This window comes from Notechis scutatus, chromosome Z (assembly GCF_049901735.1).
Source record: "Notechis scutatus isolate UNSWTSFEM ecotype Mainland chromosome Z, rNotScu1.2, whole genome shotgun sequence".
Taxonomy (NCBI): Eukaryota; Metazoa; Chordata; class Lepidosauria; order Squamata; family Elapidae; genus Notechis; species Notechis scutatus.
In genome coordinates, this window is record NC_142025.1 from 138,424,972 (window position 1) to 138,446,623 (window position 21,652).

The window sequence follows — 21,652 nt, forward strand, 5'->3', positions numbered from 1 at the left end:
GTATAAAATAATATTACAAACGTACGTCTGGTTTACAGATATTTTTTCCCCTTCATTTGTGATAGCCAGATGTCTCAACAAAGTCTCCCTTGTAGGCACTATTTTGGCTTTGTATCACTTATATGTTGGATTTGTTTTTCAGTCGCACAGTTTGGTGATGGTATTTTTACCCCACTTATAGAGGGCATCTACACATCTATCATGGCCAGTGTGAATTTAGATCGGTGTGGTTCATGGGGTTGGTGAAATCCAGGTGGTTTTTCTAAGATGCAAGGCAAAAATTTCACTACCCAAATGATTACAATAACATGTTTAATAACATGATTAAACCAAGGAATCAAGGCATTAAGAAGAAAACAAACCCTACCTTAATTTCTTGGTGCATAAAAGAAAGAGAGAAGGAAAAACGCTGGCAGGGTTTGATGACTTATGTGAGATCTTTCAGATAGTATAGATCAGGAAACAAACTACACAAATTTGATGGAAACTGTTATGTATTGATACAGGCTACAATCTTGATGGTTTGACTGTGCTTTTCCTTCTCTTCTTCTTATACCCCACAGAATTAGAGCAGAGCCAGCCTAGGTTTCATCCTAAACTTTTCTTTGTTTCTCGGCTTTAAAAACGTGATCTTGTGACCATCTCTGCGCAGTCTCATCAATGCTCTGTGAGCTGTGAGGGCTCAGCAGGAATACGTAGCAGATGGCCCTCCATAAATTCCAGAAGCCTTAGGTAGCATGACTAAGAAAGAGTAAGAGATGATGGAAGCTTCAGTTTAGCGTAATCTCAGAAAACACATATTGCCCAATCTGATTCACAACATCAGTTTAATTCAAATCTTGAAGCACGACGGGCAAAAAACCATGCAAACAGATAATCCTGCAGGAAATTTTATTCAGAAGTACTCTCTCTTGGATCTCAGGGAAGTTGTTTCCATATATCAGATGATTATATCTAAAAAGCGTAACATGTTTACAATTATACAGAGAAAATATAAGTAGGATTTTCTCTTTGTAATATAAGAATTCAAAATTATTCAGTGAAATGGGCTGATACCATATAGGTAATCCTCTTACAACCACAATTGAACCCAAAATTTCTGTTGCTAAGTAAGACAGTTGTTAAGTGAATTTTGCCCCATTTTACAACCTTTCTTGCCACAGTTGTTAAGTGAATCGCCGAGTTGTTAAGTTAGTAACATGTTTGTTAAATGATCTGGCATCTCCATTGACTTTGCTTGTCAGAAGGTGGCAAAAGGTGATTGCATGACTCTGCAATCGTCACTAAATGAACTATTGTAAATTGAATACTAAGTATTTAAGAAAGATGGAAACAGATGATTCAATATATACTATTTCAAAATCACTGTTACATATGTACTGATGCACTCTCTGATAGCTTTCAGAAAAGATTAGTCAATATTACTTCAAAATCACTGTTACAAATGATAGCTTTCACAAAAGATTAGTCTCTGATAGCTTTCACAAAAGATTAGTCTCCGATAGCTTTCACAAAAGATTAGTCTCCGATAGCTTTCACAAAAGATTAGTCAAATCCAGAAGAGAATGACAAGTGTTAATAATCAGGATGGTGAAAATAAAGCTTCCATGTTCAGCAGTAGTATATTACAGATTCTGTGCTGCATTGCGACACGCACAGCAGGAAAGGCTTCTTTTCTTCAACTCCTGTGTCAATTTTCACAGCAAATTTGGTTAATCTTTCCATGTAAAGGGATGTTTTAAAAAAGAATGATGGTAATCTTGTCAAAAACTTTAAAATAATCATTTCCTAAAGCGTTGTGCAGTTACGAGTGCCTGCCAAAAAGCTGACAGATTTTCAATCATTGCATGCTGGATAATGAAAGTATACAGATTATAAATTCCTTACTATGAATCACCAGTGTGGGGATATCAAAGAAGTCAAAATGGCGGCCACAACTGTACAATTATAGCTTGTCGCTTTTTACATGCAATTGTTGGAAGAAATATTCATCTGGTTCAGTTCCAAGCCGGGAGAAAGACACTGGAAACATGGAGGTGAAGACCCTGGAGCTGAAGGTCTTTTGTTTTGAATATAGGCTGGCCCAGTCTTTCTTAATGGGAACAAAATATCTGGCGGGGCAGGGAGCTGGGCTCTAAGTTTTTCTCTCCCTTAAGACTTTTTCTCTTTTAGGGAAAATATTTTACCCTGCCTTTTAAAAATATTCCTCAAAATATTTCATTCTTCTAGGAGGGGTGGGCGCTAACTTTCTACACTATAATGGGACTTTTACTGTACAGTTGGAATCTTGACCTTTTGTAACACCAATACAGAGGGGTGCTTCATCATTCTGCCTCCATCTCAGGATTTCCCAAACTTGGCAACTTTGAGATGCGTGGACTTCAATTCCCAGAACTCCCAAGCCAGCCTGCTGACTGGGGAATTCTGGGAATTGAAGTCCACGCACCTCAAAGTTGTAAAGTTTGGGAAAGCCTGTTTACCTTGACGTCAGATGGAAACTACGGTTCCAGACAAGTATAGATGGTTTCCAGATATTTTTTGGTGTCTATACAATCAAGACTAGTGCTAGATTGCCCGGTATCCAAAACAAAGAATATCTTTTAGCCTGCTGTCTCCATTCAGCTTAGAGATTTCTTTTTATTATCTGTAGCATGAATAATAGTTGTATTTTTTATTATTTATAGTGTTTAGCATTCATGGGTAGGTCAGCTGCTTGATAATACCTTGTTTCACTAATTATTATCTTGAATGAAAGGCAGCAAACTAGATACTGAGAAGCAGACATGATCTAAACTTTGTTTTAATAACTAGTCAGATGACAATCTATTTTTACTATGTAAACTTTTTTTGCTTTGGAAAAAAGCCTCAGTCAAGGACATACATTTTAAGAAACAAGGACTTGCTTTGCTTTAGGATAGAAAGGAATGCTGAATGGTGTTGGTGTAAACTAGATTTGGTTATATTTCTAACTTTCCGTTTCATGCCTCTAGTTTCTCAGGCATACTATTTCTTATTCCTTTCTTCACTTTGCATATTGTTGTTTATCCCCAAAGGGATTTGGGGATAAACAACAGATTTTTATTTATTTTTGCCATGTCTAACAGAGCCTTTGCAGCTATAACTACCTGCAGATTTTTCCCTGGAGACAGCAATAAATAAGAAGGTAAAAAAAGGCATCTGCGGCTGCCCCACAATCAAGAGGTAAGAAATTAAACAACATGCATTCAATTCAGATGAACTGACTGCCTTTGAAATTAACCCCAGTCTAATTATACTTGCACTACTGTATCCAAAGTGAGAATTCTACCAAAAATTGCATCAATGTTTCTTAAGATGCATGGATTTCCATTGGCAATAGGAATGTTTACTGAAATCAACGTCCAATCTTGCATTTTAAAGTTCAAAAATATTGGATAAATGAAGCTTTCAGTCCCGGAACGTGGCATTTTTTTGGGTGAAAAAATAGGTTTCCAATCCAACGACTGAATTCTCCATTAAACCACTCCTTTGAATCCTCAGGCCCAACTTCAAAAACAATTCCAGGATATGCAAAAACGCCGCTTCGACAAACGCCGTTCCTCTTCACTTACATACGCCACTTCCCTTCGGTTCTCTTCGGAAACGATCGAGAAGTCTCGGGAGTCCCGCGAAGAACCAACCTTAAACAGAGGAGCCGCGGTGTGTCGACCGTTCGGCCATCTTCGGCACATTCATGTTTGTTTTTTCTCGACCATTTCCGAATTCCTTCGGCTATTTCCGGTTCCTCTCGGGGAATTCCGGCCTCGCTCGGTCTCCGGGGAAGCAGCAGCTGCCGCACCGCCACCGCCGGAGCAGTAGTTAGAAGTCTTGGCGGAATGGAAGGTACGCGCGGACGCCCCCTCCCCTCCCGACGGTGGGTTGGCGACCAAGCGCGAAGCCACGCCCCTCGCGGCTACGGGACTCGCCAGAAAGGAGATCCCGTTGGCGTCACTCACACTGGGCAAGGTCATAGGTCGAGGCTGGGACGTTTAAGTCGGGTCCTCGGTTTAAAGTTAATTGGCTGAGCGATGTGATAGACCGGGGGCGGGGGGGAGGGGAGACAGAGACGGACGGACGGTTCTGGGTTCCAGTCTAACTCCGTTCGTCGTTCACCGGTCCCTGTTTTTCTTTCAAGAGCCTCAGAGGGTGCAGGATGTGGGCGTGCCCCGCGCCCCGAATCTCCCTGGGGACCCCGATCCTGAAGAGACCATCCGAAGCCTGCAAGCCCAGTTGGCAGCCGCCTTGGCCGAAGTGGAGACAGTCCGAGCTGTGGCTGCAGTGAGTGAAGGCACCAAGCAGGAGGCGGTGGAGGCTGTCCAGCGCCGGTGCCAGGAAGAGGTGGCTTCCTTGCAGACTATCTTGAAAGGTGAAGGAGGGATTGCAGATCGTGGTGGGTGGGAAAGGACCTGGGGTTGTTTTGCCTGAGTGCCTGAAGCCTTTCCTTCTAGACCTGGCCTTGGAGGTGGCAGCTCAAAAGTTTGTTTCCTTCCTAGATACCATTTCCAGCTATGAGGCCCGTCTGTCAGCATTCCAGCGTGACAACCGGGAAAATGTTTGGAGCAGGCTGCCAAGGACCAACCCTCTGGACTCATTGGAAAAACAGATGGAAAAAGTAAGCTATGTACTCCACCTGAATCTCTTTGAGGGCTAAACTGATTTTCCAGTGGGCAGGAAAAAAATAAAACCTATGTCTGTCTTTCTCTCTTCTCTCTCCAGGCACAAGAGGATACTCAGCGACTCCGGGCCATTGTTCTGCCCATGGAGCAGGAAATTGCTGAATTGAAAGCAAAACTGGCCCACGCTGAGAGTCTGGTTCAGGAGCTGCAGAGTGAGGAGGTGAGATGGGAAAGAGGGACAGAAGGAAAGGTAAATATTGGAAGGGATGGGTGAAAGCTGCTTAATAGGGTAAAAAAGTGGAAAAAAAGAGGAGGAAGGATAAAATACCTTACAAAATATATCTGAAACTGATGGCTATCTCAGAATAGATGCCAAGCCTTTGTGCAAGTAATACCAGAAATGTAAGTCTTCAACTCTAAGCCCAAGCAGGTGGATCTCTAAAAAGAATATAGATTGGCAAGTAAGACAGAGATGTGAGACAGAAAATGAATGACGTGAGGATGAAATAAATTTTACAGGATGATTAAAAGCCTGCAAAAGTTGTAGATGAATCACTAATGGAAGACATTTGTTTATTCAAACACATTTATGAACTACACAATTAAAATTCTGGGCAGTGCAGCATATAAAAGTGAGAGAACAAACGTTTAACTTCTGGTAATTTACAAATCTTCCATTAATGATGGAAAATTCAGCAAAGTCTTTGATTGATTGAATTTAGATTATCACCTATTGTCCGTGGTGGCTTACAGAATATAAAATCACATTTAAAACAATAAAAATTAACAAAAAGAATCAAATATATATATATATGTGTGTGTGTGTGTGTATGTGTGTATATATGCGTATATACATATATATACATATACATATACATATATATACATATATACATCATATATATATATATATATATATATATATATATATATATATATATATATATACACACACACACACACATACATACACATACACATACACACACACATGTATGTATGTATGTATGTATGTATGTATGTATGTAAAGTTTTCGCGAGTATTTATATATGTATTCAGCTTTGTTCGGGTATTTTCCCACATCATTATAGTTGTGCTATCGTTGAACACAATACAGAAGCCTGATGATGGCAGATGAGATTCTGCCGAAACGTTGCTACACACACACACATATATATACACCATACATATATATACCATATATATATATATATATATACCATATATTTATTCAAGTCTTCAGCACCTTCCAGAAGAGTATTAGAGTGGGGGTTGTTCTAATCTCTGGGGGAATGATGTTCCATACAGAGGGAGCCACCATGGAGAAGGCCCTTCTTCTGGGTCCCACCAAGTGTATCTCCCTCAGGGATGGGACCCACAACATTCCCTGCCTCCCCACTCTGGTGGGTCAGGCAGATATGACCGACAAGAGATGGTCCCTCAGATAACCTTGTCCCAAGCCATGAAGGGCTTTAAAGGTGACAACCAGCACCTTGAATTGCACCTGGTAGCAAATCGGCAACCAGTGCAGCTCCTGCAGGAGAGTTGATACATAAGCACATGGGGGTCTGCACAAAACCACACGGGCCGCCACATTTTGCACCAACTGGAGCTTCCAGATGCTCTTCAAGGACAGCCCCATGTAGAGCGTGTTGCAATAGTGAAGACGGGAAGTGACCAGGGCATGAGTGACTGTGAGTAGGGACTGTTGGTCCAGGAAAGGGCGTAAGTGGCACACAACCCGCAGTTGCGTAAAGGCCCTCCTGGCCATGACTGCCACCTGCTCTTCAAGCAGGAGTCATGAGTCCAGGAAAACCACTAGATTACGTACAGGATCAAAGGTGGCAATTCTCCCTAAGCTAACAAACCCCAAACCCAGAGCCACTCTGTCTTGCAAGGGTTTCGTTTCAACCTGTTGCTCCCCATCCAGCCCCTAACAGCCTCTAGGCACCTGCAAGAGGGAGGACACGGCATCACTTAACTCACCAGGGCCCGAGACATACAACTAAGTATCATCAGCATATTGGTGATACCTCAGTCCATGGTGATGGATGATCTCACCCAGCGGCTTCATATAAATGTTGAACAGGAGTGGAGAGAGTACTGAGCTCTACAGAATCCTGTAAAGCAATGGGTAAGGGCTTGATCTCTCCCCTCCTATCAACACTGACTGATAGCGGCAGCAGAGGAAGAAAGTGAACCAGGACAGCACAAGGCCTCCCATCCCCTGAAGCTGCCCCAGGCGAATCCCATGGTCAATGGTATCAAAAGCCGCTGAGATATCAAGTAGAGCAAGGACAGATGCACTCCTGTCAGAAGTCATCCAAAAGTGCGACCAATGCCACTTCTGTCCCAAATCCAGGCCTGATTCCTGACTAGCACTTAGGTCATTTGAGATGAGTACTCTGTAAAGGACCTTGGAGTACTCATTTCTAATGATCTAAGTGCTAGAGCCCACTGTAACTACATAGCCAAAAAGGCATTAAGAGTTGTTAACCTAATCTTATGTAGCTTTTTCTCTGGTAATATTACACTACTAACCAGAGCATACAAAACATTTGCTAGACCAATACTTGAATACAGCTTATCACTCTGGAACCCACATTACATATGTGATATTAACACAGTTGAGCAAGTCCAGAAATATTTCACAAGAAGAGTTCTCCACTCCTATACTCGTTGCAGAATACCTTATGCCACCAGACTCGAAATTCTAGACCTAGAAAACCTAGAACTACGCCGTCTTCGGTCTGATCTACGTATAGTATATAAAATCATACATTGCAATGTTCTACTTGTCAATGAATACTTCAGCTTCAACTATAACAACAAAAGAGCAAACAATAGATACAAACTTGCACCAAACTACTAATCGCACCAAACTTGATTGCAGGAAATACAACTTCAGCAACAGAGTGGTCAATGTCTGGAATACTCTACCTGACTCTGTGGTTTTTTTCTCCAAACCCCAAAAACTTTAACCTTAGACTGTCTACTATTGACCTCACCCCTTTCCTAAGAGGTCTGTAGGGGGCGTGCATAAGCACACCAACGTGCCTACTGTCCCTGTCCTATTGTTTCTTTTATATATTTTTTATTTTTCTTATATGCATCCATGTATTCATAACTATGTTTTTACTTATACCGATTATCTTGTAAGCAATTGACAAATACAAATAAAATAAAAAATAAAAAAATAGTAGGGGTCGAGATAATCCATTTCATCCTCTGGAGCTGCCATGCAATCACCTTCTCAACAACCTTTCCCGAAAAGGGAAGATTGGAGACAAGTTGAAAATTATCCAGCTGGGTGGAGTCCAGTGATGGCTTCTTAAGAAGGCCGAGCACAGCACCTTAAAGTGCTGGGGTACTGACCCCTCCTGTAGGGAAGCATTAATCACCGCCAGGACCCACCCATCTGTCAGTTCCTGGGAAGCTTTCACAAGCAAGGAGGAACATGGGTCTGAAACACAGGTGCTTTATGGCCAATGAGATGTGCTTCCTATTCCTATATATCCAAAGACATGTGCTTCCTATTCTGATTCTGGGCAGCTCACAACACATGAAATAAAACAGAATAAAATCCATTTGTAAACCCACTATATAATCACAGAGCTGATTATAAACTATAGGTAAACCATCGACCACTGTCAAATGAATCTGAATGCTTTCTTAAAGTTTGGCCACCTTCTGACATATCAGTGCAGGGCCACATCTAACTTGGCAGGGGTGGGGTGTTCCAGAGGGAGAGCCACGTTACCGAGAAAGTTAATCTCTGGGTCCCAGCTTCCTTCCTGATTTCTTTCTGTATGGATACCCAGTGCATTTTCTCAGGTTAGGCAGATTGGACAAACTCTATGTGAAATTCATTGTGCCATCAAATCTTTTTCAACTTCTAGTGATTGCATAGGTTTTCTCTATGATGATCTATTCTGAACCTGAAATAAATGGTCCTAAAATAATAAGAGCCCCAGTTATAAATACTTTGCAATACCCAATCTGAGCCACTTGGGATTTTTTTTTAAACTCCCACATTTTTCTTTTCAGCATTCCTTATGTAGTTCAGCTGAATCCCTTCTTGCTGAACCCGAGGCTGTGTCCACTGATTTGCCTGGAAGTCACCAGGTTCCTTTGATGGAAGGAGGAGTAGCAGAGAAGTTTGCCTGTAGTCTGGACAGCATCTCCATTGCTTCATTTTCCTCTTTGGGACCAAGTTCTGGGCCTTCTGTCCGACGCAGATGTCCCCCAAGCCCTGAGACTTGTTCCATTGCCTCTTCAACTGGAACCCTGGTGCCTGAGACTATTTATCTACCACCAGTGGGATACCAGCTTGTATCTGAATCAGAATGGGCTCAGCTCCAAGAACAGGTTTGTGTGTGGAAGACAAAGATAGTTTATTGTTAGAGATATTTTTGTGTATTTGTTTAAGATACTTTTTGTACTGTCTTTCAGGATATAGCCATCCAAGATAGTAACTTCTTTTATACAGAAAGAATGTTATGTTCCAAATTACTTTCAAATGCTTTCACTTCAAGGCTCCATAAATTTTCTTTTTGTTTTCCTGGCTCTGTTGCTTTTGACCACTCATGCTGTTTCCTGGTCTTCTTTCTTCGCCCAACTTTTGCTATACCATTTTTTGTAGCATTATGAAATTAAGCACCTAAACTGATGTTGGAAGAATTTGAGAGTATTACAAAAATGTTTAGAGCAACTTTCAACTAGGTACAGTGGTGCTTAAAATTAATCCTTTTGAATTTCCTACATTTCTGAGTAGACATGACGTAAAACGTAATCTGTTCTTTACACAAGTCCTAAAACTAGATAAAGTGAACCCAATTAATTGAGAGAAAGCATTGTACCGGTTCGTTTATTTATTGAAAATGATCTAAAACTACATATACTGGTGCATAGCAAAAATTTAAAAAATGTTTTTGACTCCTTTATTTAAATGGGTTCTTTTTATCCAGTTTTATGAATGTGCGTGGAGAACAGATCATGTGTTAGGTCATATTTATGCAGAAATATTGAAAATTCAGAAGTACTGCCATGGAAGGCTTCACAGAGCCACAGAGCAGCTACTACCTCACAAAGGGGCCAAGCTCACAAAGGGGCCTTTGTCGGCAGCAGGAGGAAGAAGACAGCAAGGAGTGAAGCAGAGGCAAATGTGACAGGGCAGGGAAAATGTGAGGTCTTTGCTTAATAGCATGGTATCACAACCAGGACAACTGAAATTGCCACTGCCAACCAGTGCAGTCATATCTTTTCCCTAATGATCGCTTCACTTAAGATTGAAGTCCCAATTAGGGTCATGAAGCAAAGACCTGAGGCCTTTTCCTTGCAACTTCTTTTTTGATTGTTAAGAAGTTGATTGTTAAGAAGTGAAATACTGCCCTAAACCAAATTCTTTAAACTTTTAAATAAATGCATAGCCTTAAAGCGGCCATTGTCTTCCTTAAACTGTTTCCCCAAATACGTTAAAAGGGCTCCATAAATTTCAGCCCTGCTTGCTATAAAAGTACAAGATTATCTACCTGTATGATAGGAATATGTACAATATCATTGTAATCTCACCCACAAACACCCTGCTGATTGAGGCCTCCTGGTTCTATCACATTGTAATTTTTGGCACATAATACATAAGAGAATTGTCAGGCTCCTTGGTGGAAGATTTGTGGGCTGGGGATGGATTTACTTGATAATTATTCTATACAATCAGTATTGTTGGTATTGGTTTTCAAGGCTTCTCTATGCTGCCTTTGTACTTTGATTGTTCACAGTTATTGTCTTAACAAGGATTTTCAGCTGCTTTGGAAAGTTTTTTGGAGGATATTACAGCTAGCTGAGAATTTTTTCATGGAATGTCATCAACTTTGTAACTCATTCGCCAGAGGGATAAGATAATTCTGATTAGCATAGTGAGAAATACAGGTAATCCTTGCTTCACAAGGGTAATTGGAACTGGAATTATCATTGCCCAAGTGATGCAATCATAAAGTGTGATATCATATGACTGCTACTTAGCAATGACAATTCTGGCAGTTATCAATCATAGTGAAGTAAGAACTGTGTGGGTTTTTAAGCAAGGACCTCGTGTGTTTGTGACTTCTGACTTCTTGCCGGCTTCCCCATTGACTTTGCTTGTGGAAAGCCAGCAGGGAAGGCAGCAAATTGCAATTTGTGATTGCAGGATGGTGCAACAATTAGAAATCCAGACTGATTGCTGAACACCTAGATTGCAGTCATGTGCCTGCAGGGGTGCTGCACCAGCTGAAACTTTAAGGACCAGTCAAATACCCCTTGTTCAACACCAAGGCAAATTCAAATGGTCACTGAACAAGTGTTAAATAAAACACCATCTGTAGAAGAATTTTGAGAAATGAGAGATGTGAAGTTAAAGGCTTCCTTTCCCCATCCCCTATATCCTCCTCAGGTGCAACAGCAACATGGAACTCTGGAGGAAAGAGCCAAGGAAAAAGCTAATCTGGAGGAGGCATTGAGACGTAGCACTGAAGAGTGCAGTAAGCAGGTAAATTCAATGTCTTGGAACTCACGCTTATTCTAATGTTAAATTGGATATCTGTCATTTCTCTAAGGACCCTGAAGTGGAATACAGGATTAAATCCATGTATCCATAAAGCATATGCAAATAAGACATAATAAAATACTAAATATTAAAAAATAATTGATATCAAACGACCTATATAAAAAACTGTCAGAATTGTGCAGCGGGTGTCCAAATGGAGTCAGAGATGCTGACAAGAACTTGTGGTCTTATATAAATAAATATATTTATGGTAAATAAGAAAGGCAAACAGGAGCATAGTCAGGTAAATCAACAGGGAATATCATGAGGTAAATCACAGAGAACATACACTGCAGAGAGGAAAAAAGGTGGAAAATTTTACTCACAGCAACCAATCACAGCTCAGATTTCCTCATGCAGTGGCCAATTAGTTATAACTGTTCTTCCTTGTTGTCCAACCCTTCAGTATCAACTATTACATTTTAAATATATTAACAAACACTAATAAATTCATAGAAACATCCATGTAGAAAGTTTGCCATTGTTTTCTTCTGGATTGTTTTATTTCCTAGATTGGCCTATCATTCCTCAAATATTCTGGAGATCTCCAAGCACTAACCAGACCTGAGCAATATCCAAACCAGGACAAATTATTTCAGATGTTGCCACTTTCTGGAACTCTATCAATAGTGTAGTTAAAAATAAATATTCAGAGTTTATTTTATGGGAAGACAAAAGGGTCTGCCCTTGTATTTGAAAAATAATTGTGAGTGGTAGGCTGATGTCTCACAACTGAGAAGACCCAAGGCTTAATTCATCTGAGGTTTGTGGGTAAAAAATCTCTCAAGGATAATGTAGATTTCTAGGTAAATGCATATACTGTAGGAGGAAGTATTCCTTGAGATACTATGAGCACCAGCATATATAGATCTTTAACCATTAAGCTAAGGTATTGGGTGACTGTAGTCCTTAAGCCATAAATTATCATCTGTAAGGCTGAGTTTACACCAGATGTTAAGCCAAAATCAGGCAAGCCACATTACAGCATATTGCATTCTGCAGACTTAGTCACAGACTTGCTAAAGATAACATGAAATCCAGAGGCAGTTTGGTGATTTTAACCTGGCACATTTCAATTGCAGAGCCAAATCTTAACTACTGTGCATTCTGTGCACAGAATGTAAGCTTTCTACAAACCAGTCTCTCTTTCTCAATTTTTCTGAGTAGGTTCAGGTTCTTTTGACTCAGATCCAGACATCAGAGAACCTTCTCCAAAGCCTCCAAGCCACTGTGAGTGAAACCCAGCGGCAGACTCAAGAGCAGATGGTGAGTATGGTAAATGGATGCAGGTGCTGGGAGTGACGCAGAGGATACCAGATGAATTGGAAGAGATGCTTGGAAAAAATAACCTGCTATGATGTATTCAGTTTGGGATCTTTCAAACTCAGACTTTAGGTAGGAGTTCCAAGGCTATTGACTTGTTCTTTTAAATGCTATCAGGCCTTCTTCAGTAGAGGCTGAGAAAATAAGGTAGGAAATGAATTGTCTTTCTGTGATGAGTTGAGCCTCAGTAGAGCACGCTTGTCCAGATGCAACTTACAATATACCATTGGAGACTTGAGGACACAAGAAAAACTGTATGTGGCACTTCTGATTTTTTCAGAGTTGCAAATGCAAGTTGTTGCCAGGACATGCAGTGTTTCCTTACTAGGGATGAGGAGTTTGTGTGTCTTACAATTACAAAATGTCTTGAATAGATTTTTCTCCTCCTCTTGGCACATATATTTTTTCTCCAAATGGGCCGATAGGTGCAGTCTTTCCACAGCTCTTGACTTATGACCACAATTGAGCCCATTTCCATTGCTAAGCAAGGGAGTTGTCAGTGATACCCCATTTTACGACCTTATTGCCACTGCAGCTAAGTGAATTGTGTGGTGGTTAAGTGAATTTGGCTTCCCCATTGACTTTGCTTGTCACAAAGTGATCACATGACCCCAGGACAGTGCAGCTGTCATCATAAATATATGCCAGTTGTCAAGTGCTTGAATTTTAGTCATGTGATCATGGAGATGCTGCAATGATCGTAGGTGTGAAAATCAGTCATAAGCCACTGTTTTAGAATCGCGTACACTTTGGTCGCTAAACAAATGGCTGTAAGTCGAGGATTGCCTGTATATCTTGCCCATTGTAGATTTGACAATTCCAGACCTTTCCTCACTTATAAACTCTGTGCTTGCTGTTCTGGATAAGTGTTTTTCAGAGGTCCTCATATAGAACCCTTTAAATTCTCTCTTGGAGACATCAGTGGAAGGATAGGTATTGGTTACTGACTGTCCCTCCCTCCTCTTGTGGTTCTCTTCCAGGCTGATTTGGCTGCATCCCACAAACGCCTCAGCTATGAAGTGCAACGTCTCAATGCCGAGAATGAAGGTCTGCGGGGGATGAGTTCCCAGGATTCTCCTCCAACAGAGGATGAAACTAGAAGTTTGCCCAGCACAGTGCCGGTACCTAGACTCCAATGAATGAGTTTGCTGGTGTTGTACGGATTGAATGTCATCTTTGATAAAGCAAGATTTTTTCCCCCTCCCTTTTCCCTTCCTCAGGAGTTGCAAACCATGGTGTCCAAGCTGAGACAAGAGTCTGCCTTACAACTTCGGGCTGCAGAGCATCAGGCTGAGCGCCTGCGAATTGAAATTATATCCTTGCGGGAACGGCTGGATGAAGAAACAGCATCCCAGTCAAGCCTGAAGGGAGCTCTGGAGAGAGAGCAGGAAGAAAGAGGTGGGCAAGGGAAAGTAAATGATGATTGTGAGCCTGGTTGTACTGATGGGAATGAATCTCTAGAATTGGCAAGTGCTAAGTGTTTAAAAATCAGTTCCTCTGCATTTAGAAGCTTGATATGAGGAATTCTCTTTAGCATTAACAACTTCTCCTTTTGTTTCCTTTTCTCCCGTTGCTTCTGACTGAAAGAGCTTTTGCAAGGTAAGATGCTCTCAAGCTACATGGTCCATATATTTCCTTTGTATCATTCATGCACGTTGACAAACTGGATTTCCTGTCTTGCTTTCCAGCCTCTTTGAATAGTATTCAGAGTGAGATGGAAAGGCTGCAACAAGGGCAAGAAGAGCTGAATAGAATTCAGGTATGCTTGAATTTCTATCAAAAAATCTTGTACTTCTCAAAACTTGGTCCGCTGTATTTTTTTCAGTCTGGTGTCCTTGCAGGGCCTGAATTCTCAGAGATTTCACAAATCTCGCAATGTTTGATACAATCTCAGGGAATTCTGGGAGTTCAAATTCTAATCTATCCGGAAGCCATCACATTGGGAAAAAGTATGTATTTGCCCTGCCATACCTTGCAATTTCACATCACAAAGCAATTTGCTCATCTTATAATTTATTTTATTTTAATTTATTTATATACTTAATTTTGTAATTTTAATGAATACTTGATTGACTTGAGCTTTGACAAACATTAGCAATTGGGCCCGCAGAAATGCCTACTGCACTGGATTGACTATGTAACCAACGTGACCCCACAAATGATGCTGAGAAAGATGTTTCTTTATATTTCTCTAAATTCTGCTATTAGGCTTCAGTTCTTCTTCTAGGCATCATGATCAAGTTGTCTGAAGGACCAAGTTAAGGAAGGCTGCAAATACTTCTATTAATGTTGGACAAAATTGAGGCACTTTAGAATCCTGTGTCTAACTAGGATTCTACCTAACATTTCCTCATGTATTAGTAATCTCAATTACCTTGTTGGATTTCAAGAGTACAAAAATGATCCTAATTAATTGGATTTGAGAAGCTGATAACCAGATTAACTTATTTATTATTTAGTTGTAACTAGACGTGTCCAACCTTGTCATCTTTAAGACCTGGGGTCTTCAACTCTCAGAATTCCCCCAAATCCTCAGTGAGCGATGCTGGCTAGGGAATTCTGGAAGTTGAAGTCCCCAAGTCTTAAATTAACCAAGGTTGGGCATCCCTGTTCTAGCCTTTTATTAAATTGCCCTTCATCTTTCAGTTTGAGGAAGATGACCACACTGGCATTTCCCTCCAAATATTTCTAAAATGCCCCTCCCCCAAATCGATATAGTTCTACTGCAAGAGTTACCTTAACAGATGACCGGACCAGAGGTCTGGTTGCAGAGCCATAGCTCTCTATTGCAGAATCTGTGGAATTTCTGACCTATAAAATATCCCAAGCTGGAAGTGTACAAACATTTGGAAATGGGAAGATGAAAAGGGAATATGGTTGAAAAACAATGGCAAAATCATACCTAGGTCATAGAAGAGAGGCATGCAACAAATTTAGAAGAGGCAGATCTTTTCTCACAAAACAACTTCAAGCAGTATTAAGTGCTCTAGATAAATTTGTTATTATTTCATATTGTCTTTATAGACAAGTTAGTGTACTATTCCATATGATAACAGCTGTCCCCATTAGTCCACTACCCTTGCAGAAGACATTAACTCGACCTCTTTCACTTGTTTTAAATAATGACATGTTCTATGGAGTAACAATCAGCTGCTTCCAGGGCTGTGTGTTTATAGTTGGTGTCCTCAGAACTTCATTTAGTTCTTCAAAAAATGTTTTAACTCAGTTTCTCTAGAGCTCACTTACAAAGTCCTGGGAACTCTTCCTGCAGTTCTCTCAGCCACCTGAGTAAGAACCAGGTAGTTTGTGGGCTGTCCAACCCCAACAGACACGTGTTGCATCCAGAACATCTTTGTTGATTCATGTTTCACCAATTGCAAAGTTTGAGAAGAAAAATATGAAAGGATGTAGGCAAAGCAGAGATATGGTGCAGAGTTTGAATTGCCCTTTCTCATGGTGTTCCAATCTGAAGGCAAAGCCATGTTTAGATGGAAGCCATTGTCTTAATAACAAAATTATATTTAAAAAGTTAACCTAAGAAATAGGCAGGCGCTTGCCTTTGTCCCACAAGCAACACTCACTTACAATAAGTATAATTTTTAGCTATTGGGATTGGGCATATTTGTGTGGGTAGACCTCTTGTTTTAGTTGACATGTGAAGATGGTACCTATCACTTTTATTTGTGCACCTGAGCGCTTTTGGCCATCTCATGTACTTTGGGGGATGTGAGAGATGTTTGTGGGACTCAGTCATCTTCCTTCTTTATACTTTAGTTGCAGCCTGATGTGAGAGAAACCAGTACACTACCAGGGAGGCCAGAGGCTTAGACTGAGGATACAGAAATTGGGCCTCTCTGTCTTCCCTGACACTCCAGGAACCTCAGGGAAATCATGACTTTCCAGGCACCAATAGGTCAACTTGCTCCTCCAGAGCCTCTCCAGGTCTTTCCTCTGCATGGATAGGAGTACCAGAACTCTGGAGGTAGGGATGGCTGGGTTCTTTTGTTACTCCCCGCAACCCTTGTCCGGACACTGGAGCCTCTAGAGCATAATAAATAAGATTATTTTTGTAATTTTCTTAGCCTTTGCCTCTCCCTTTCAAGGTTGATTAACTAAGGTTGAGGGGGGGGGGTTGGTTTAGTACAAAATATTATGACCCTGACAAAAATGCACAGCACGAGCATCGAAGTGGCCTACTCAAAACAAAAGCAATAGGAATAGTGGCACCTCTACTTTTCAAGATAATATTGCAGCTTGCAAGCAGTTTAAACATTTATAACAAATGCTATTTTGCATCTATGTTATCCTACCTCTTTTATACAAGGCAGATGGAAAGAATTCAGCTGAAAGGGCTTCTATGGTGGCTGCTTTCTTCCTTTTGTCTTCTTTTCAGAGGCCCTAGTCAAGCAGCTTGGCTTCACCCTTTGCACCAAATTATATATTGCTGAATAAATCACAACGGTTATATCTCCCATACCCCTATGTCAAAGCCAAACAAATGACATTGTTTAGCCTGATGTATAAACACAATTCCCATCAAAAAGACTGTGAAATCAACTTGTGTGAAGTCAACCTGCAACTCCTAGCTTAAGTCTGACTCAAGCTTCAGGTACTCCTAACTCTACTGTATCCTTGAAAATAGTCAGTGTATCTGGGACTTCTGGGTGATGAAAATGGCAGATTGATACATCTTTGAAAGCATGGAGACAACACTGAGGCTGGAATTCTGACTTGGTGGTGAGCCCAGTCCTCAGAACAAGGAAAAGCCCAAGAGATTGCCCAATGCCCATGTGCAATCTGGATTTCAGCTTGCGAGGAAGCCTGCAGAATCAAAAAAGAATATGCAGGTACAATTGTAAGGAAAGGGTACCAGGAGCTATGAAAGGACGGGTTGCAGCTCCAGCAAAGTCTTTATTTAATAGGTGTTGGGTCCATCTAAATCATCCTGAGCAACAAAGTCCATCCAGAGCAACAAAGATAGTTAGAGGACTGGAGAATAAAACATATAAAGAATGGTTGCTGGAACTGGTATTGTCTCATTCAGGGGTGTCAAACTCAAAGCCTGTGGGCTTGATCTGGCCTGCAATATAGTTGAATCCGGTCCATGGGGCTGTCCTGGTCTACCCAATGTGAAGAGGAAAGATCAGCCAATGTAGCTTCAGCCCAGTCTACCTGGTGCGAAGAGGAAAGATCAGGCCAGTGATCAGAAACCATTGCTTTAGATTTTTCTATTCCTTTTCTTTGTCTTTTCCTATCTTTCACTTTTTTTAAAAATTCCTCCATACCTTTTTCTGTTTTCTTTTTGTAGTCATTTAATTAATGTGTAAAATCTTTTCTTAATTATAAATTGTTTTTCTTCTGCTCAGTCATGTCTGATTCCCGCAGGCTGCCTGGAGAAATCCCTGCAGTCTTCTTGGCAAGGTTTTCAGACGTGGTTTGCCATTGCCTCCTTCCTAGGGTGGAAGGAAAGTGACCAGCCCAAGGTCACTCAGCTGGTCAGTTCTCTTCACAGTATCTTTTTCTGCGTCATGATTTTAACACTTATTTAATACTGTAATGGAAATGAGGCTTAGGTCCATTAATACTCAGAAATAGGGGATAAAAATCCCTTTATCCTAGAAAAAGAACAGACTTCACTGCAAAAGTAACAACTGGAACAGCGATGCTCTTGTACCCAATAAAGAACCCATGATCAATACAGAGGATTCAAATCCATTTCCTCTGGCCTACTGCAGTCTTTCCCAGTTTAGTTTACATTGGGGTTCGGAGAACAGTGCCTGGAAATGTGGGAATTTAAATTCAAGAAATCTGGAATCTGCAGGGGAATATATGCATATTTTTACTGGTTTATACCCTGCTTTTACTCTAAAAGATGAAGGGCTGTTCATTGCATTTCCATCTTTCCCCAACTTTATAGGGCAAATTGAATTAAAAGACAAGTGATTCACCAGAAATTATCCTACAGGTTTCCGTGGCTGAGTAGACTTGAATTAGGATCTTTCTAGTGCCACTAAGTTTAAAACTGATGTCTCCAATATCAAGATGTTACCGTATTTGCAGATACTTCCCTGGACTTCTACCAGACTTGTAAAAAAAAAAAAAATTAAGAACGTATTTATTAACTTTGCCCATCTCGCTGCAAGGCAACTCTGTGTGGCTTGCAACATTAAGAATGGGAAACTGATGTTGATATTATTAATAATTGTACTGTTTTATATTGTTGTAAGCCACTGTCAGTCAGTTACAATTAAGTACCATCTAATTTCAATAAATACTGTAATAAGACAAACTGTAACCCAGTATTTGTTAGGAAGTAGGAACTGGTCAGAAAAGAACAGTGAAAGGGGAGATCAGAGGTGGCTAGAAGGTATCATTCTAGCAACTCAAAGTTTTTTAACTGCATTGTTATGAATGTAAATCTCCCCCCCCAGTAGTCATTATGAGATTACTCAATATTTTCCCAACATACCCCACTTGCCTAAAGAGGTTGGGGATTCCTGCCTTATATGATACCAAGCCTAAATATCTGATTGAGCAAATTGAAATCAAATTTTATGTTTTTTTTCCCTAGGGTTTCTCTTTTGTAAAAGTTTACGGCAGGTGACTGACACCTGTTCTCATTTACATTCTATTCACACTGCTCTATAATAGTGGTGATTTTTAATACTATTTTCATTTTCTGGACCTATAGAAAAGAATAATCAAATTCCATCATGATCTCAATAACTTACACCATACCATCAGCTTCAGCCTTGATCTATTAAAAAATCCTCTTCCTTGAAGTCATAATAAACTATTATGTATAAATAAACATCATGTTCTGCAGGAAACCTACCAGAAACTGCTATCAGAATCTTCTTGATATATTATTTCTAACCATCTTTATTATTTTATAAATAACTAAAGTCGGCAAACCTATCGAATACTCCTTCCTTCTTTTATTTTCCTCAAAACAACTCTGGGAGATAAACTTGGATTGAGAGACAGTGATTGACTCAAAGTCACGCAGCTGGTTTTCATGAAGAAAGCGGGATTAAAATTCAGTTTCCTGGTTTGTAACCTGGTGCCTTAATCACTAGACTGGTGATAAATGTTTTTGGATTTGGCATATCAAAAATTCAGAAAATGCCTAAGTTGAACCCGCTGGCATGTCACTCTTCTCCAACAAAACAGAAACAGTTCTCTGACAGACACATCATCTAGGCCAGGGGTCACCAACCCCTGGTCTGTGGACCAGCACAGGCTGTGGCATGCCAGCAACCGGGCCATGCAAATAAGTGGAGCCCCACCTAAGGGATGTAGGCAGCATGCAAAACCACGCCCCTTCCAGTCCATGGAAAAACCTTTCTTCATTGAACCGGTCCCGAATGCCCAAAAGGTTGGGGGCCACTAATTTAGGCCATTTTGAACAGTGTCACTTGGTGGCAGAACTAAGCTGGGTCTGAAATAGAAACCTGGGCATTAACTTCAGCCTTGTGCCATCGCTGCCATTCAAAAAAGTCATCTCATATTGTTTCTCAAGGTATGCGAACTTAGAGAGAAGCAATCACCTCTCAGGTTCTGTTGTGCACCACTCACCTTCAAGTGTTCTTTTTCAATGTTCTTTCCATTGACTGGTTCCTATAGCCTATCCAAGGCTGCTCCAGGTCGCAGTAGGCCTTTTGTTTTTCAAGTGCCTTTGGAGAATGTTCTTTTGTGGCCTCTGCAGCCTCTAAAATTATGAGAAACCACATCCTGTTCTCACATGATTTTTGGAAACTCTGGAGGCTTCACAAGCATGGTCTTCTCACACAGCTTTTAAGAGTCTGAGGCTCTGCAAGAGCACACCCCATTCTCCTCCAATCTCCAAAAATCACACAAGATTTAGATGTGCTTTTGAGAATACAGGGAATCTCTGAGTTACAACAGTTCATTTAGTGACTGTTTGAAGTTACAATCTAATCACCCCTTAAATACTTACGACATAGTCCCAAAATTACAAATGTTGCAGCACCATGGTAGTTGTTCACACTTATGAACCACCGCAGGTGTTGCAACATTTGCCCTGGCTATGTCTCTACAGGCACTACAGTCTCTACAGGCTCTAAGTCTGGATACTCACTTTGCGAAAATTCAGGGAGCCTGTTCAGAACTTCAGGCCTTTGGTGTGTTTGCAGAGAATGGAGGCCTAAAGTAGCACAAGATCTCGCATGATCTCATGATACGAATGTATCTTTTATGTATACTGAGAGTATTTACACCAAGACAAATTCCTTGTCCAATCACACTTGGCCAATAAAGTATTCTATCTATTCTATCTTCTGTCTACTTTAGGCCTCTGTTCTCTGCAAAAGCAGGCCTGGATGAGACCTGCAGCAACAAGTTTTGCAAATGGAGGGAAGGCCTGAAGCACAGAAGCCTTCCATCCATTTGCAAAGCCTTTTGATGTATTTGCATAAACCCTTTCCTGCTGAGAATGGAGGCTGGGAGGGGTGTGCCCATCCCTCTGTCCTCGCTAGCAAAGGCCTCCTTGGTCCCTTTGCTGGTGATGACAGAGGCTGGGATGGCCGTGTGCGACTCTCCAGGCCTTGGTCCTTGCCGGCAAAGCCTCCTCAGACTAGTGCTGGCGGAGCTAAGCTATCGTGATGGTTTATGCTTGCTGGGAGAAACAAAAGAAATTGGATTTCTTGATTATGCAATGTGGCCCCGTGAGGGAGTGACCTCCTCTAAGTGTACCCCCTGAGTTTTTCAAAAAATAAGTAAGCTAATGGTGATGGGATATGGGGCATGGAAGAGGCCCCAAGGGGCAGGAGAACCTGGGATATCTTTTGTTTTTTGTTTTTTTGTAAATTTTATTGGTTTTTAAAGACAAACAGAAACAAACAAAACATAAAAACATCAAACTTTCTTCCATAGATATACAGTGTGCCGGTTGGTTTACAGACCATTTTGTGCACCCATTTCGGAGTCTTCAATTACAGTTACATTACATAAGAGCTCATATTATCAAACAAAAATTAAATAACCTAATATTATTAATCAATCATTTGACTATAATTTTATTCATTCATATTTTACGAGATAACCACAATTTACTTAGTTTATTTTATAACATTTCATATTATCCTCCCG

General features: G+C 40.7%; 1 protein-coding gene across 4 annotated transcripts; it reads left to right on the forward strand.

Moving 5' to 3' along the window:
* The first annotated feature begins 375 nt into the window (after positions 1–375).
* On the forward strand, positions 376–18,036 carry RABEP2 (rabaptin, RAB GTPase binding effector protein 2). 4 transcript variants are annotated; one of them, XR_015745992.1, is made up of 13 exons: positions 376–3,861; positions 4,154–4,384; positions 4,512–4,630; positions 4,735–4,854; positions 8,683–9,003; positions 11,066–11,161; positions 12,386–12,484; positions 13,522–13,662; positions 13,762–13,939; positions 14,129–14,140; positions 14,230–14,300; positions 14,383–14,490; positions 16,316–16,614. XR_015745992.1 is itself a non-coding variant. In XM_087947549.1 (12 exons), exons 1-12 carry the CDS (start codon positions 3,855–3,857, stop codon positions 16,367–16,369), a joined length of 1,449 nt encoding a protein of 482 aa, XP_087803675.1. In that variant the 5' UTR covers positions 855–3,854; the 3' UTR covers positions 16,370–16,614. The 4 variants fall into 4 exon arrangements, 1 of the variants encoding a protein (XP_087803675.1); XR_015745990.1 differs by lacking the exon at positions 14,383–14,490 and adding an exon at positions 17,908–18,036 and having other exon boundaries at positions 855–3,861; positions 16,316–16,523; XR_015745991.1 differs by lacking the exon at positions 14,383–14,490 and adding an exon at positions 17,927–18,036 and having other exon boundaries at positions 855–3,861; positions 16,316–16,523.
* Positions 18,037–21,652: the final 3,616 nt, after the last annotated feature.

Excerpts from the sequence above, each read along its gene's own strand:
- RABEP2 (XM_087947549.1), top strand. Across the intron at positions 4,631-4,734 it reads TGGAAAAACAGATGGAAAAA|GCACAAGAGGATACTCAGCG; the intron begins GTAAGCTATGTA and ends TTCTCTCTCCAG. Across the intron at positions 13,663-13,761 it reads GTTTGCCCAGCACAGTGCCG|GAGTTGCAAACCATGGTGTC; the intron begins GTACCTAGACTC and ends TCCCTTCCTCAG.